The sequence below is a fragment of the Peromyscus eremicus genome, chromosome 1 (genome assembly GCF_949786415.1).
Source record: "Peromyscus eremicus chromosome 1, PerEre_H2_v1, whole genome shotgun sequence".
Taxonomy (NCBI): domain Eukaryota; kingdom Metazoa; phylum Chordata; class Mammalia; order Rodentia; family Cricetidae; genus Peromyscus; species Peromyscus eremicus.
Genome location: NC_081416.1, coordinates 23,691,717 through 23,708,901, shown reverse-complemented (window position 1 = coordinate 23,708,901; position 17,185 = coordinate 23,691,717). Strand labels below are relative to the sequence as shown.

Below are 17,185 nucleotides of genomic sequence, written 5' to 3'. Positions count from 1 at the left end.
GTGTGGCAATGCCCAACTCGGTGAAAAAGATAAAAAAAAGGGGGAGAGAGAGGAAGGAGGGAGAAGTGGGAAGGGAGGGAGGGAAGGAAGGGAAAGAAGGAAGCAGGGATCCAAGCAGTCTATCTCATGGTCCTTCAGTCTGCCCAGTGTGCAGGGTGTTAGAATTCCTCTCAAAGCCCTCACTCAGCTGCTCCTGCCAGAATACCCAATGGGAATACTCACAGAAACCCCAGAAAAGTGATCATAAAAAGCCCATGGCCTGGGACTGGGGAGATGACTCAGTTGCTAGCATGAAGATCTGAGTTCAGATTCCCCAGCACCCATAGTAAAACAACAAAATTGTGTGCCTGTAATCCCAGCACTGCAAAGTTGGAAGCAGGAGGATTCCTGGGACTTTCTGACCATCCACTCTAGTAGAATTGTTGAACTCTGGGAGCAGTGGGAGACTGTGTCTCAAAGACTAAAGTGGAGAGCAATTGAAGAAGACACTCAATACCAACCTCTAGCCTCTGTGAGCACACACACACACACACACACACACACACACACACACACACAAACAGGGGCTCAGCAGAAAATGAATAGAATGGAGAAACTATGAAAATGCCATTGACATCTATGATATGCTTATACATCCTCTGTAAAGATAAAGAAGTGGTACCTAGAAAGTTGGAGTCAGTTGCCTAAGTGATAAATAGCAGGCCGGGGCATGAGGCTGAGCAATAACTTCTGCAGTATTAAAGACATTTAAGTGGAAAGGAGCTAACCCTTGGCTTCCCTTCATACCTAGTTCTATGGACTTGGAATAGTTCTCATCTTAGTTAGGATATTGCTGTGATAAAAACACCATGACCAAAAGCAACTTGGGGAGGAAAGGGTTCATTTCAGCTTAGAGCTTGCAGTCTGTTGTCTAGGGAATTCAAAGCAGGAACTAATGCAGATGCAATGGAGGAAACTTGCTTACTAACTTGCTTTTCACAGACTGCTCACTCTGCTTTCTAACAGCACTGAGAATCATCTTCCTAGGGATGGCACCGCCCACTGTGAGCTGGACCCTCCCACATCAGTCATCAGTCAAAAAGAATGCACTGCAGGTTGCCCACAGGCCAATCTGTTGGGGTCCTTTTCTCAGTTGAGGTTCCTCTTCCCAAATGACTGTAGCTTGTGTAAAGTTGACATAAAATGAGTCAGCACAGATCTCTTGTGTAAATACATGCTTTTAACTGACTATAGCCGAGAGGAAAAAAACGATAGGTTGGTTAAAAGCACAAATAAAAAACAAAAACAAAAACCTTAAAAGCAGTAGATTTTTATTATGGGGAACAGCTGTAACAAATCAGATGGGGACAGTGATTTTCTCCCATTTTAAAACAAAATTTAGGCTTTCTCTGTTGGTGATTCATATTCAAGCAGTCATTGTACATTTGTAGAAAGTAATGAACGCTTACAAAGAAAATACATCAGCAGGTTGACAAACAGCCTTTTGCCCCCCAACAGAAGATTGTTTTTTTAGCAGATATCCCCAGAGAAGTGGCTTCTCCTGTGGGATACCATAGAAGCTCTTCAAAAGCAGGGTAAAGACCTTCCTCCGGTTTTCATGCCTAAGAGTGGGGTATTTTCTTGCTGGTTGACCACGTCTTTGATCTTGATTAACATTGCTTGATTTCTAAATAAATCTTAATTTTCCATCTTCTTTCTTCTCATAAACCCACAGAAAACTGTCTTCCAGGAGAATCGGGCTCAGAGCTACACAAAATCCACTCTTGTCTAAGAGACAAAAGATACTACTAGCTTCCTGCTTGAAATGAATTTATTGCATTACAAACAATTATCAATTTTATTTTGGAAATTATCCCTGGATAAATGCTTTTTAATGGAATTATTACCGTCTGGCATTAGTTCCTTTTGTATTCTAAAATACAAAGTGACGCCAAGAAAGAGAGTCCCTCCCTCCACCACACACACGTAGCTTACATCATCACAGAGAAGCAGAAACAGCCTCCAGAAAAGCTGTATCATTTTTTTCTATCTATAGGCTTTTTTTAATACCTGTAATTTTTCACTGGAAAAAACTTTACTAAATTAAAATCAGAAATTCTACATTTAAACTAACAGGTTATGTTTTAATCAGTACCAGTGCTCACAACCTGAATCTCTTTCAACTTTGGTTGGTTGGTTGGTTGATTGATTTTTTTTTTAATGGATCTTACATTGTATTTAGACTGTCCTGGAAGTTACTGTGTAGCTCAGACTGGCCTAAAATCATGGCAATCCTCCTGCCTCAGTCTCCTTAATGTTGCAATACCAAGTATCACAGAAGAAATATGATAGTGGCCCCAGAGAGAAACGAAGACATGATCTCTGAAGAAAGTCGCTCTAGAGAAACAGCTGACTAATCAGCCGGGAGCAGAGGTAGTGGAGAAGAGTTCAAATGAGCAACGCCTGGTCTCCCTGCTTTCAATCATAACAGTGCCTTCACTGAGCCAGACCTGGGGCTGGGTGCACTTGTAATCTTTGTTCTGTTTGATGCCCACCCCTACTTTGCGAAGTGACCATTTTCCTCCTGACATTCAGTAAGGAGATAAGTGGACGGAGACTTGGAGTTTGAATGTTTTGACCAGATCACACAGAATACAGATCTACGCATTCTTCCCGGCGTGACTGCAGAGGGTGTGAAGCATGAGGCAGTCTGGAGATGAACACAAGTGTTTGCTTCCTTCCCATTGTCAATGAGAGCACTTGCAGAGAGGTGCTAAATTACCCATGCAAGACTTACTTTCCTTTTAATTTTTTATTATAAGATGTGACATCAAGAAAAATGTGTAGATGTAACCAACCGTCTTATTAAATAAGAAACACAGAGCCGATTTAGAGAAGAAAGCCAAGAGGTCAGAACTAAGAGCCTTACCCTTCCTGCTTCAGCTATCCTGCTTCAGCCAAGAGAGCTCTCCGAAAAAGGGGCCTACTTCCTGTGTGTATGCCTTTTTATAGTCTAGTTGTTCTGCCTTCTCATTGGTTGTAAACCTAAACACGTGACTGCCTTGTCATTGCCTGTATGTACTGCCCTCCAGGTCCTTAAAGGCATGTGCCACCACCGCCACGCACTTGCTATGGCTCTAAAACTCTGACCCCCAGGCAACTTTATTTATTAACATACAATTAAAATCACATTTCAGTACAAGTAAAATACCACCACAAAAATGCATGAAATTCTATGTATTTGCACCAAGCACTCAAAAACTGGTTTCTAATACCATTCTTCAGTGAAAAGAAGCAAGGTCCTTTGGGTAAATGGCTGATTCGAGGATTGAAGCAGGGAAGGGTGAACCTGGGGTGTCTTATAGTGTTACAAAGTAGGATGTGATCAAAAGCAAAACAACAAATCATCCAAGCAAACAGATTGGAGTCTATGAAAGAAGCATATGCCTATGGAGCTCTGAGTGGCCAGAACAACAAAACAGTGTTAAGTTATAACCCACTCAAAGCACTAAGTATCTGTAAGTCTCTACAGTAAGGAGCTGGTGTGTAAACGTGATAGGGAGGCAAACAAATGGGGAGAAGAGGTAAATCTCCTATGCAAAGAATTCCAAAAATGTAATTTATATAGCCTCTCCATTCCATAAGAGGTATAGTATAACACCCTTCTCCTTCAATGTAATCTGGACATAGTGACTTGCTTCCAATTAGTATATATGGGAAGGAACTTTAATTAATAACAACAACAACAACAATAATAATAATAGAGTGGGACAGGAGAAACACTGCCTCAGTCATGTTTAAGATCAGAATTAGTGGGTTGCCATGTTGGGAGTATGTGCAATTTATAAAGTTTGATAACAGTAGTTTATCTCTGTACCATTCCTCACCCAACCCCATAGTCTTAGTCTAATTTTGAGCAAAATATGGGACAAATCCTAATTAAAGCACTTTCTACAAAATATATAGTTGTACTTCTCAAAACTGTCAAGATCATTAAAGGCATGCCTATTGTCAGACACCTTGATAAATATAAGATTGTAGAATACGGTTATAAATAAATTACCCTATAGTGTTTAGCATTTTATATTTCCTATGCTTATTTGAATTCACAACATGATGGAAAAAAAACCTGTCTATTGTGTGTGAAGAGAAGGCTTTGTGTTGGTCCCCTTCTGATTATAAGACAAAGCAAATTTCTATCTGTTTCCATCAGGTTTATAATTGGAGATTTGCTGGATTCAGAAAATGACATCTTTGAGAAGTCCAAAGAATGTGACCCTCATGGATCAGAGGAGTCACAGAAAGCCTTTGACCATGGGACAGAGCTCATCCCATGGTACGTGCTGTCCATCCAAGCTGATGTGCACCAGTTCCTATTGCAGGGGGCCACAGTCATCCACTATGACCAGGACACACACCTCTCTGCCCGATGCTTTCTCCAGTTACAACCTGACAATAGCACCTTGACCTGGATGAAGCCTACCACCGCCTCCCCCGCTGGTGCCAGACCCAAGCTTGGTATACTCAGTAATACGTCTGAGCCTGGCAAGTTCCCATCACTGGGCAGTGCTGGGCTGAGTGGCCTGGCTGAGGGAATCCTGGATCTGTTTTCAGTGAAGGCTGTGTACATGGGACACCCAGGCATTTGTATACACACTGTGTGTGTTCAGAACAAACTGAGTAGCTTGCTTCTCTCAGAGACTGGAGTGACACTGCTCTATGGACTTCAGACTACCGACAATAGACTCTTGCACTTTGTGGCACCAAAGCACACAGCTAAAATGCTTTTCAGTGGATTGCTGGAACTCACGACAGCTGTGAGAAAGATAAGGAAGTTCCCTGACCAAAGACAGCAGTGGCTTCGGAAACAGTATGTCAGCCTCTATCAGGTAAGGGATATGTCCAGCCCTCTCCCTTGAGTAGTACAACCCTCAGGAGCACCCGCTTGGCATTTAAACTTCTAGGTTCCCAGCCTTGTTACTTACTCCTGTGAAAACTTGGGCAGCTTTCTTCAGCCCCCCATGGCCACAGTTTCCCGGTCTAAAAAGGGAAAATGAGCTGTACTTGAGCATAGTGTATCTAAGAGACTTTTCTGAGCTCATAGAGTGTAAAGACAAGGTGTAAATTAATATGCTTGTCTTATTATTTTGTATGATAACAATGATGGTGGTCTTTGCAGTTTGCACATCTGGAAAGAAACCAGTTGATCCAGGCATTTCACCAACTAAAGGTTTCCGCTGAAAGCACCGAAAGTCACACATGGTGGCCATACCTACCATCCCAACACCGGGGAGGACGAGGAAGGCTAAAGAGAAGGCTTTATTACTAACTTATCAATCTGGCTTTCCTAGCTTCTTCCAAGAGTGTAACCCGAGGGATTTTTAATTGATTAGTGTGAAGTCTATGCCCCATGCTAGGAAAGGAGGAAGGTCATGGGACACCAGGAGGTTGAAGAAATTTTTGAGGATTTTGTTCAACTCGGCTTCTCATGCAGTCCCTGCATTAGTGATTTTTCTTGTTGCCATGACAAAGTACCTGTCACCAGCAACTTAAGGATGAAAGGATTTGTTTTATCTCACAATTTGAGGGTACAGGCCATCGCAGCAATGGGAGCTTCAGGAGGCCAGTCACGTTACATCTGCAGTCAGAGAGATGGATGCTGGTGCTCTCAGCTCACATTCTCCTTTTTCTGCAGTCCAGGATCCCAGCCCATGGAACAGTGCTGCCCACATCTAGAATGGGTCTTTCTCCTCAATTAACCCAGTCCTGAAAGTCCCTCATAGACATGCCCAGGAGTTTTTGTTTTTGTTTTTGTTTTTGTTTTTTTCCAACTAGCTCTTCAAACTCGAAGCTCCCTGTGGAACACACAGGAAGCAAGTATTTTTTATTTCCATTTTAGATGGGCTAATTAGACCTGGCTCTGTGATATATAACATTAGAATACTGAGTAAGTGACTTACACATATTAACACAATGTTCTGCTGTGCACTAGTACAAAGTCTTTTTTAATTTATAAGTTAAGGTTTTTTTTTAACATCTGTGGGATCCAAAATTCTGTTAACAGTCCTATAAGAACATTACTTTATCCCAAGTTTGGAAAAGGTGTACATAGAAAATAAAAATAATCTTTCCAACTTCAAAGTGGAAAATATAGCGAAAACCAGGAAACCATGCAAAGATGCTGATGTGAAAGGTGGAAAAGATATGAAATCCTTAAATTGTCAGGGGCAAAGCTGGGTTCAAACTCCTGACTATTAAAATGGAGTCCTGAGAAGTGGAAAAGCTTAAATGTAGAAATTATCAGGTAGGCATCTTTGGTTGTAAACAATGAATACAAATTCCTTACTATAGGCAGAGGAAAAATATTTAGCCAAATGGTGTGGATTTGTTTCATGGTCTTCATAGAAAAGAGATGTCAACATGTTTAAAGACATGAATTTTTTTAAAGACTCCTTTTCTTTTTCTTTTCCCAAGACAGGGTTTCTCTGTCTAGCCCTGGCTGTCCTAGAGCTCACTCTGTAGACCAGGCTGGCCTCAAACTCAGGGATGTGCCTGTCTGCCTCCCAAGTGCTGGGATTAAAGGTGTGCAGCACCACCACCTGGGACTTGTTTTATTTTACTTTTTAACTAATTACGATTCTTAGTGTGTCTGTGTGGTGGCAGTGTGTGTGCATGTAGGTGCCAGTCAAGGACCTGGAGTTACAGGCAGTTGTGAGTTGCCATGTGTGTGCCAGGAACCAATCTCTTGTCCTATAGAAGAGCAGTCAGTACTCCTAAACACTGAGCCATCTCTCCAACCCACGCAGATTTTTTTTTATGCATCAGTTTCCTAGCCATCAACTTCTATGTGAATTGTTTGTTCATTCATAAGCATCCTTCATTTACAGTTTTAAAAAGAGAAAAGAAACTATCTCCTTTACTGTCCCAAACATTTTTTTTTTTGGTTTGTGTAAAATGAAAGGAAGATCCACGCCATATTTTAGTTTCCAGAAAGCCTCCTTGAGAGAGTAAACCAAAGTATCATCTTCTCCTGGCCTAGTTTTCTTTTCTCTTTTTAACTTCTTTTATTGAGATTATAATTTATATTACAACATTTCTTCCTTCTCTTTCCTCTCTCCAAATTCTCTCATGTACCTTTCCAACTCTCCTTCAATTTCATGAACTCTTTTATTTTTTAATAATTGTTACTGTATGCATATATGTAGTTATATAGATATATATTCTTAAATATAACCAGTTCAGTCCATACGGTGCTACCTATACGTATATTTTCAGGTCTGACCATTTGACCCTGGACAACCAATGGTCTTACCTGAGGAAGATCACCCCTCCCACTCCCAACTTTCCTCAGTTGCCTATAGTTCTTTATGTATGAGTTCCTGGCCTGCTAGTCTTAAGAATAAATTTTGCACCATGTTGGGATATTCTGAAATTAGCAAAACTGAAACAGCAGAGATTAATCATGCTGATGATTCTTTCATGTGTAACTTGTAGCAGATCTGTTAAAAATTTAAAGGTCCATGAATTAAAAAGACCAGCGAGTAAAAGTTCTACAAAACTTCTTCCAGCTTTAGAGTATGTTCTTCAATAAGGTAGCTTGAGTCTATTTGTTGATTTGTCTTAGGTGATATCTGTTCAGTTTGGAGTATCCAGAATAGCCCATTAGCTCGTACTGTCTTCAGGAGGCCTGTATCAGGTGGAATGATCGTCATCCGTGTTCATTTTCTCACACCCGGTAATTCTATTCCTGGGTACTGTGGCATGTGCCTGTAGTCTCAGCTGTTTGGGAGTCTGAGGTGAAAGGATTATGGGTTGGAGGTTGATCTGCACAACAGTAGGACTCTGTTTTTAAAACTTCAGGGAGGAAGATTCTGGTTGATTTATTTGGCTCATGTATCAATCACTGGTTAAGAGAGCATATTCCACTTTGATTGACAGATCCATCAATATCTACTGGAAACTGATAAAGTAGAAGTTAAATAAGGAAGAAATAGACATAAAGGTCACAACTGCAAGTCACATTACAGGTGGTCACCTAGAGATTTCTGCATCAAGTATTTAGTATTCTGCACCCTGGGACCATAACAGGATGCACAAGGTGGAGTTCGTAGATTAAGTCACAAAAGCAGATAACCATTAACCATTAGGGTAAAGAAACAAAGGTACACAAAAATCTTTATTATCTGCATAGTATTTGCAATGAATCAAAATCTATTTGTGGGGGCAGGAACGATTGCTCAGTGGTTAGAGCACTCACTGCTCTTAGAATTTACATTAGGAGGCTCACAACTGCCTGCAACTCCAGCTCCAGAGGATCTGACACCCTCTTCTGGCCTGTGGGTCAATGGCACACACACACACACACACACACACACACACACACACACACACACAAATCATTTTAAAATATATTTACAAATATTTCCTTGGAAGTGTAAAGGAGAGCTGCCCTTAAAAAGCTATAGTACACACACATAAAAATAGGTAGGGATAGATAGATAGATAGATAGATAGATAGATAGATAGATGATATAGATTAAAAAGGTAGATTATTGGATCTACTTTTAAAAGACAATTACTAGTTTTAAATACTTTACATTGGATTGGATTTTTATATATTGTATACAAATTATATATATTTAGATTAAAATTGTTAGAAAATGCTATACGTATATTTCTAATCTTGTTCAAGATATTGTGCTTATACAGTTCATTTAACAATGTAATAAAATTTGCTGCTCCTTGAATGTTATTTTTACCAACTATTAGGATATAAAGAAATGAAAGTTAGTAGTTAGACATTACAGTCAAACTTGTAGTCATATTAGGCATGTTTTCAAGGTCAAGTAGATATATTTTAGATAGACAGGTCATCTTGAAACCTTTCAGAGATCTACAGAATATGGCATTTAAAATGTTTTAGTACTTAGAAATTTTTTCTTTTTTTTTTATGACTATGAGACATGTCGGCTCCTGGCTGGCTCGCCATGACCTCTGATCTCCAGGCAAACTTGATTAACATACAAATAAAATCACATTTCAGAACAATTAAAATATTACCACATAGATAGATAGATAGATAGATAGATAGATAGATAGATAGATAGATAGATAGAATAAAAATAAAGGTTACAGGAAATACTAAATGGAAGTAAATTTAAGGAGAGTACTAAAGATTGACTCAGAGCCTCATAGGTGCTAGACAATTTCTCAAGAATCATAGTTTTCGAAGTTTTAAAGATTTCTGAAGTGCATTCTAGGCAAGCACTCTATCAACTGAACTACATCCCCAGTCCCTAACGTACAGTCTGAATGAATTTTCCCATGGAACTAGTTCCTGAATAACCTTGGAGACCAGGATGGGAAGTGTTTTGTTTTGGTTTTTTGTTTTTCCCCGAGCTGATGGGTATATCATTGACCTAGGATGTGACAACCAAGGACACAATCAACCCAATCAACAGGAAGTTCCTAGAGTCTGAAACAGAACCACATGGGTGGCCAGATCATACTTCTCTCTGTAAATGCCTGAGCTATCCATCTCTGGGAATTTCCTGGGACCATTAATATTTACTCCCTGTTGCTGTTTGCGTCTTGTGTTCAGCTGCTGTTTGCGTCTTGTGTTCAGCATATGGTTCTTTGTAGGAGGATGGTCGGTATGAAGGCCCAACCTTGGCTCATGCTGTGGAGTTGTTTGGTGGCAGACGATGGAGCGCTAGAAATCCCAGCCCTGGGATGTCAGCAAAGAATGCTGAGAAACCCAACATGCAGAGAAACAACACCCTGGGCATAAGCACCACCAAGAAAAAGAAGAAAATGCTCATGAGGGTAGAGTAAATTTGTCTATTAAGCATCACGCCCGGCCTTCTAAGACGTCGATGTGCTCTACATTGCTGTAAGCCACTCTTCACAGTGAAGAGCACACTGGGTAAAATAGCCACCTTAGGTTGTTTGAGTTGTGGACAAGATAAATTATAAAACAATGGTTAGAAGGACTTGCCATGTACTCCTCAGGTGCCAGGGTCAGTGTCAAAAATCAAGCAAGGAGAAGACACCAGGGAGAAAGCAAAGTCCTTAGAAGTCTGCATTGGCTTAAACACAGTACGTCACCTGTAAGGAGCTGTCTGTATCAGTAGAGAAGAGGCAAGCAGTAAAGACCTCAGAGTGGTGGTCTTAAAGTGTGTACAGGGGTTTTCCAAAGACAACACAAAGGAAAGCTTCTGCCACAGAGGAGAGAGCAGAGAGACTAAAATGCTTTGCTTATTCCTCTCACATGCAGAGGTGTGTGACAGAGGCTAGAGTACAAGTTCTGTGGTGGGTAAAGAAGGACTGGAAAAGCAAAAGGATAGTAACAGGCATGGTGCCTCACTCCTGTAATCTCAACATGTCAGAGGCTGGGTCAGGAGCATTGCAGTAAGCTCAAGTCCAGCCTGGGCTACAGAGTAAGACATTTGTCTCCAAATAAAATCACCCAAAAAGAAAGTAGAAAGATCACATTATGAAGGCCCACAATGCTATACATGGAACAAACTAAAATGTAGTAGCACTGTGTATTGTTGATTGTATAATGTACATTTTCATTATGGCATAATGCATTTGTTTCATAGCTATCTAAAACAGTCCTGTGCTTTGCTCATGGAAGGCTTATAGAACTTCATTGCTTCTTATCATGTCTGTCCCAAGAGATTGCAGGAGTGTGTGTCCTTTCCTCAGCCTCCTTTTCTGGGGGGACACTGCTTCACACTAAGGAGCACACTGGATAAAATGACCTGAGGTCACTCGGGCAGCCTAATGTAGCTTTTTACTGGTCTCACCAGGTGAGACAAGGTTGAAGGATGTAGGTCAGAAAGCAGAAGGCTGCCTGAACTAAAGCACTGGGGGAGAGCAATACAGTCCAGGAGCCATGGTAGGCTTTCTGTCCTCAGGGAGAGAGCGGAGAGGTGACTGACGACGAGATGGCGACTCGCAAGGCCAAAATGTGCAGGGAGTGTCGAAGCAGGAGCGGCTCTGATCCTCAGGACGTTAACGAACAGGAAGAGTCCGGTAATGCGTTCTGCTCACATCTGAACTTTTTTGTTTTACTTTTATGGAAAAAAAAACCCACAGATTTTTATGCTGTTGTTTCAATTTGACGTCATGGGAATTCTTTTTTTACATCCCTTTAAAAACATTTATGTGTGGAACTAGGGTTACCTGACGCCTGATGTGGGTACTAGAAATGGAACTGGAGTCCCCTGTAAGACTAGCAAGTGCTCTTAACTTCTGAGCCATCTCTCCAGCCCCTGGCGGGAATTCTTGAGAAAATTATTTGTCTTAATGAGATATGAAACCTGGGAGGTATTTCTACAAGCACACTCTACTTGAGAGAAAACCTCCTTAGTTTGCCATTATTGGCAATATAGAGATAAAGAATATTAGCTATACAGAGTACAACTGACTGGATCTTAGTGCTTTTAAAAATATGCCCGATGTCACAACCACACCCATGACCAAGCCATTTATATATTCTTTGCCAAGGCCTTAGGCATCTGTGTGCTTTTTTTAAGCTCGCATGTTAGCTAGTAGCCAGCTGAGAACCCACCAGATTGGCCCATTCATCAAAGTATTTAGATATTTCTTATACAAAAATCAGTTGCGTGGATTGTTTTGCTGATTTTAAGGGAGGGAAGATAGGAGCTAACTCATCACCCCCTTTTATTTTCCTTTCATCCTTGCAGACGCCAATGTCATCGCTAACCCTCCCAACCCCCTCCATTCCAGAAGAGCTCATTCTTTGACCACGGCTGGGTCCCCCAACTTGGCTACCGGGATGTCATCTCCCATCAGGCCAGTCTCCTCCCCTGTGTTGTCTTCTTCAAACAAGAGTCCATCCAGGTGGGGCCTTAACATGACGAAACAGGGGATCTCCACGTCACTTCAGCTGTGGGGAAGGGCGTGTGCCTTGCTCTCTATGCAAAGCCCGTCTCTAGTTCTAACTCACAGTTAAACTGAAAAACCCCTAATTGAAAATGTAATCATAGTTTCTCCTACTACTATAATCCCTTCGAATTGTTTGAGAGAGCAGTCCTTCCCAGATCAGAGGTAGTAGTAAGAAGCCAAGCTGCTGTGATTCTCTGAACCTGTACCATCTAGTTCTAGCTGCTGACCACCTGTAGTCATTTAACATCAAGCTTCAATTATTCAAAATTAAATTAATTGGAAAATCAGTTCCTGGGTCACATTTTAATTGCACCACAGGTGGCTAATGGCTCCTGAGCTGATAGAGATCGTGTGTGTCATTGTACCAGGTTCCATCAGATAGCCCCATTCTAAGGGAAAAAATGAATTTAAGTGTACGCTGTCTGACCTTACTGATAGTGAAATACATGTCATGCTTTTCTGACATGTGGTAGAAGTTATGCTTGCCTGGAGAAATTAATGTAAGTATTGCAACAAGTTGGATAGCTTTACCTAAACCCCAAGCTGGAATTGTTGCAAATGATGTTGTAAGGACCATAGACTTTTAAAAACCTCTGCCTTTGCTGGTCATGACAGCACACGCCTTTAATCTTAGCAACTGAGAGGTAAGAGGATCTCTGTGAATTAGAGGCTGGTCTGGCCAACATAGCTAGTTCCAGGCCTGCCCAGGCTGCATAGTGAGACCCTGTCTCAAAAACAAACAAACAGCCGGGCGGTGGTGGGGCACGCCTTTAATCCCAGCACTCGGGAGGCAGAGGCAGGCGGATCTTTGTGAGTTCGAGGCCAGCCTGGTCTACAGAGTGAGATCCAGGAAAGGTACAAAGCTACACAGAGCAACCCTGTCTTGGAAAAAAAATAAAATAAAAAAAAAAAACAAAAACAAAAAAATCAAACAAACAAAAAAATGTACGTCTTAGAAAGAGAAGTAATAATAAAATGAAAAGCCACCAAAGGGAGCCGGAATGGCCACCCCACACAAACAGCCAAAAAATGTGGAAGATCCAGGCAGAACCAATGTAAAGCAGGTCCTGTTCACTGTACCACAGAGAGGTGGGTCTCAGCAGGCAGACGCTGGCTTTGGAAGTGTTCATTTCAACGCACAGTAGCACACGCACACAGATACAGACACGCCCCATGTAACTGCTCTCTTGGGTTTTTTCCTTGCTATTGGTAAGAACTCCACGGTGAATTAATTGTCTTTTAAAGGGACGACTTCCCTCACGCCGTGAGTGACAAACTTGTACTTTAGTGTTTGTGCATTCAGTCCCACAGTTGGTAAAGACGGGCTGAAGGATAGACAACTCTCTTTTTTTTTTTTTTTTTTTTTGGTTTTTCGAGACAGGGTTTCTCTGTGTAGCTTTGCGCCTCTCCTGGAACTCACTTGGTAGCCCAGGCTGGCCTCGAACTCACAGAGATCCGCCTGGCTCTGCCTCCCGAGTGCTGGGATTAAAGGCGTGCGCCACCACCGCCCGGCTTAGACAACTCTCTTTATTACTCTTGCAACCGTTCTATAAATTCAGATTTATAATAAAACTGAGAAGAGTTGGAATCCTTTATATTTTCAGCCCATGCGGGAACCTGGATATATAAAATAGACAAACCACCTGGATTGAATGTATTTACCTTTTATTATTTAAGTCACTTGTGAGCAGAGAAAGGCAGAACAGAGTGATGGAGGGCAATCTTTTGGAGGAGAAACTAGCATGACGGGTCTGAGGTCAAAGGCTCAGCCCCAGGGGGCAGGACCAGTCCCCACTTACAAGTTCTAGGACAGAAAGAAGGAAGACAGAAGTGACACCAGCCTGAATCCTGTTAAAGGGACAAAGAGAGACTGAGCCCCTGGAGTCAGAGAGCCCCACAGCCGAGGGTGGAACTGGAAACGAGGAAGACAGAAATTCACTTGTGTAACTGCAGCATGATTTGGTGATAAAGAACTATTCATATCTTCCTGAACTTGCACCCTAAGCGGCCCACCCTGCACACAGCTGTAAACCCATCTAGAGAGGTGATGGTCAGATCTTAACACTAAATAATTTCCAGTGAGGGAACACTGGTAGCAAAGTTGAAAGTGGATTGGCTACTCAGTGTTCTTTGTATTTTCTTATAAATAAATCCTTGAAATGTCTCCCTATCCCAACCCCCCCCCATCTAAGCCTTCCTCAAAAAAAAAAGAAAGAAAAGAAATGAAAAGAGAAAGAGATATCCTGTGAGTTGATTTGACTGAAAGCCATAGTCAAAACATTTCTTCTACTACTTTGAGTAAGCCACATAGAAAATAAAAAGTGTAGCGAAATGACCAGACGGACTATTTGCCTGAGAGCGATGATATTTTTATGGTGAATGGATGTAGTATTGGTAGGTGCAGATGAGGGTTGGCTTCTTTCCATTCGTAATATTTTTCTGACTCACATTTTCCATTAATATTAAAAGCTCTTCCCTGTTTTCATTGAAGAACTGGTTAAAAAAGGAAAAAGAAAGACACTAACACATTTCAAGCTTGCCTCTTGGATGTGTTTCCATAATTAGAATACAGAAAAGAACATGAATTGCTTCCCATAGATTATGAATGAGGAGTTTGGGGATCCTTTTTTTTTTTAACATGACTTTTCTTCAGACACACTAAATTTAGGAGACTCCCCCCGATTTATCAATTTGTGCTTCCAAAGAGCTGTTTTGTTAGTGAAGGACTGTTAACCCCAGTGTTTTGTCCCAGTTGGGTAAACTAGAAACACTGTTACCAGTGCATATTTATTCCCTCTGACTAATGTTGATTAAGGGAAGCCGGACAGTGGTGGCACACACCTTTAACCGCAGCACTTGGGAGGCAGAGCCAGGCAGATCTCCGTGAGTTCAAGGCCAGCCTGGTCTACAGAGCGAGATCCAGGACAGGCACCAAAACTACACAGAGAAACCCTGTCTCAAAACAACAACAACAGAAGTCCAGGATAGTATCATTTCCCTTTTCGCTCAGATTGTCACCGGAGAGTGTTGAGGCAGAATGACCTGGGGTGTGCATTTGCCAATGACAGCCATGTTTCTCTGCAGTGCGTGGAGCAGCAGCAGCTGGCATGGTCGGATCAAGGGAGGAATGAAGGGTTTCCAGAGCTTCATGGTTTCAGACAGTAACATGAGTTTCATTGAATTTGTTGAACTGTTCAAATCATTCAGGTAGGACTCGGGCTTTCTTCTTACTCTTTCTGGGGCCCACAGTTAGAGGACAGCTCTAAACGGGAGGTGTTTTCCATTCCCCCCTCAGCGTAAGAAGCCGAAAGGACCTGAAGGACATCTTTGACATCTACTCTGTGCCCTGCAATCGGTCTGCCTCTGAGTCAGCCCCCCTGTATACCAACCTGACCATTGAAGAAAACACCAGTGACCTTCAGCCTGACCTAGGTTGGTTTAACATTTCAGGACTTCCCTTTGGGAACTTTCTCTCCAGAAACCAAGGTGGGAGATCCAGTCATACAAATATTCAGCCTGTTACTCATGGTGTGCTGTTACCTGGAGCTTTTTGAAACACTGAGAATTGTTTCCAAGGTCATTTGGTGGTGAGGGGTAGGCAGGTGCTGTGGGAAATCCATTGTCATGTGGTTCTTTTGGCACTTAGTTAAGACTGAGGTATTTAACTAAGAATGCCTTTTGGTCACCCTGACAACCTTGCTCCCTTTCCTAACCATTTCCAAATGCCCACAAGGTTTGGACTGTGTCTTAATTGAGAAACATCAGTATCTGTCCTACCCATAGGTAAGTGCTTACTCAGGCCCAGGCAGTGAATGTCTGTTCTTTGTTAAGGCTAGTCTTTGGTCACCTCAGCATAGTGCCCTGTCTGAACATCGAAAATGTTTTTCCTTCTTTGTAAACCAGAATGTCTCCTTCTATCCTACTTACACATTTTAGTCACCCATGAATTTTTAAGCCTATCGTTTTTCTCCTAAATTCTTGATAGAACTATAAGCACAAAATTGCACACTTGTGCACGTGCACACACACACACACACACACACACAACCCTTTTTTCATGTACTTACTTCATAATTACTTATAACCTTCTATTGCCCTTATTAACTATTGTCCAACTCTCAAAACATGCATATCTACAGACTCATCAAGTAACTACATCTTTTAAATCATCATATTTTATCTTATAGACCCATTGTAGGTTTCTGGAAAATGAGAAGAAATCATAGAGTTCCCATACACTGGTCCCCTGCACACCTGTGTAGATATCTGCCCACACATACTTTCCCTGTTTGTAATGCCCTGCATTAGTAAAGTACATTCGTTACAATCCAGTCACTATCAATACATACTGGTAACTGGAGTCCATGGTTTTCCTTAGAGTTGTATATTCCATGGGTTCTACAGACGGTGACATGTATACATGGCAGTATTAGGCAGAACAGCTTTGCTGCCCTGAAAATCTCTGCCCCACCTTTTCAACTTACCCTCCTTCCCTGTAAGTCTCTGGTTGTCACCAATTTTGTTACTAGTCCTTAACTATGCCTTTTCTGGCATATATCATATCATTGGAATCCTACAGTCTTTTAGGATGGGGTTTTTTCCCTGGGCAATGTGCATTTACATTGCTTTTTTTTTTTCAACTCAATGGCTAATTTATTTTTAAATTGAATAATATTCCATTGTATAGATATGCTGCTATCAACGTTTGTATGCATAATTTTATGTGGAGATACATTTTATAATCTTTAGACTAAGTACCTAAGAGTGCTAGATTGTATGATAAGCCTCTGTTTTGCTCTATAAGAAATTACCACATTGTCTTCCCAAAAGGCTAAAATTGAAATAACTAGCCCTGTCAAGTTTTTCTGAATGGAGCAATGAGAACCTTAGAACACTTCTGGTTAAAATGTAAAATGTCAGTGTGGTGGCTTCTTGCTGAACTAAACATACTCTTTACGTAGAGTCCAACTATGTTCTTTGATCATTTACCAAAATGAACTTTTTATTCTTCTACATATTATATTTATTGTTCCAGAGTTGCTATTACCAAAATGAATTTTTTTTTTTTTTTTGGTTTTTCAAGACAGGGTTTCCCTGTGTAGCTTTGTGCCTTTCCTGGAACTCACTTGGTAGCCCAGGCTGGCCTTGAACTCACAGAGATCCGCCTGGCTCTGCCTCCCGAGTGCTGGGATTAAAGGCGTGTGCCACCACCGCCCGGTACCAAAATGAATTTTAAAATGGTATTGATGCCAAATCTGTATACAGATGTTCATAATTATAAATTAAAAAT

At 41.4% G+C, this 17,185-nt stretch overlaps 1 protein-coding gene across 1 annotated transcript in view; it reads left to right on the top strand.

The window, feature by feature from the left end:
* Plce1 (phospholipase C epsilon 1) overlaps window positions 1-17,185 on the top strand; it is a 263,328-nt gene that overhangs the window by 182,317 nt on the left and 63,826 nt on the right. Inside the window, exons 7-12 of the mRNA XM_059258527.1 lie at window positions 4,193-4,868; window positions 9,622-9,804; window positions 10,902-11,019; window positions 11,694-11,802; window positions 14,980-15,102; window positions 15,191-15,327. Of these exons, the coding sequence (XP_059114510.1) occupies window positions 4,193-4,868; window positions 9,622-9,804; window positions 10,902-11,019; window positions 11,694-11,802; window positions 14,980-15,102; window positions 15,191-15,327 (1,346 nt within the window). The remainder of the gene's footprint in view (window positions 1-4,192; window positions 4,869-9,621; window positions 9,805-10,901; window positions 11,020-11,693; window positions 11,803-14,979; window positions 15,103-15,190; window positions 15,328-17,185) is intronic.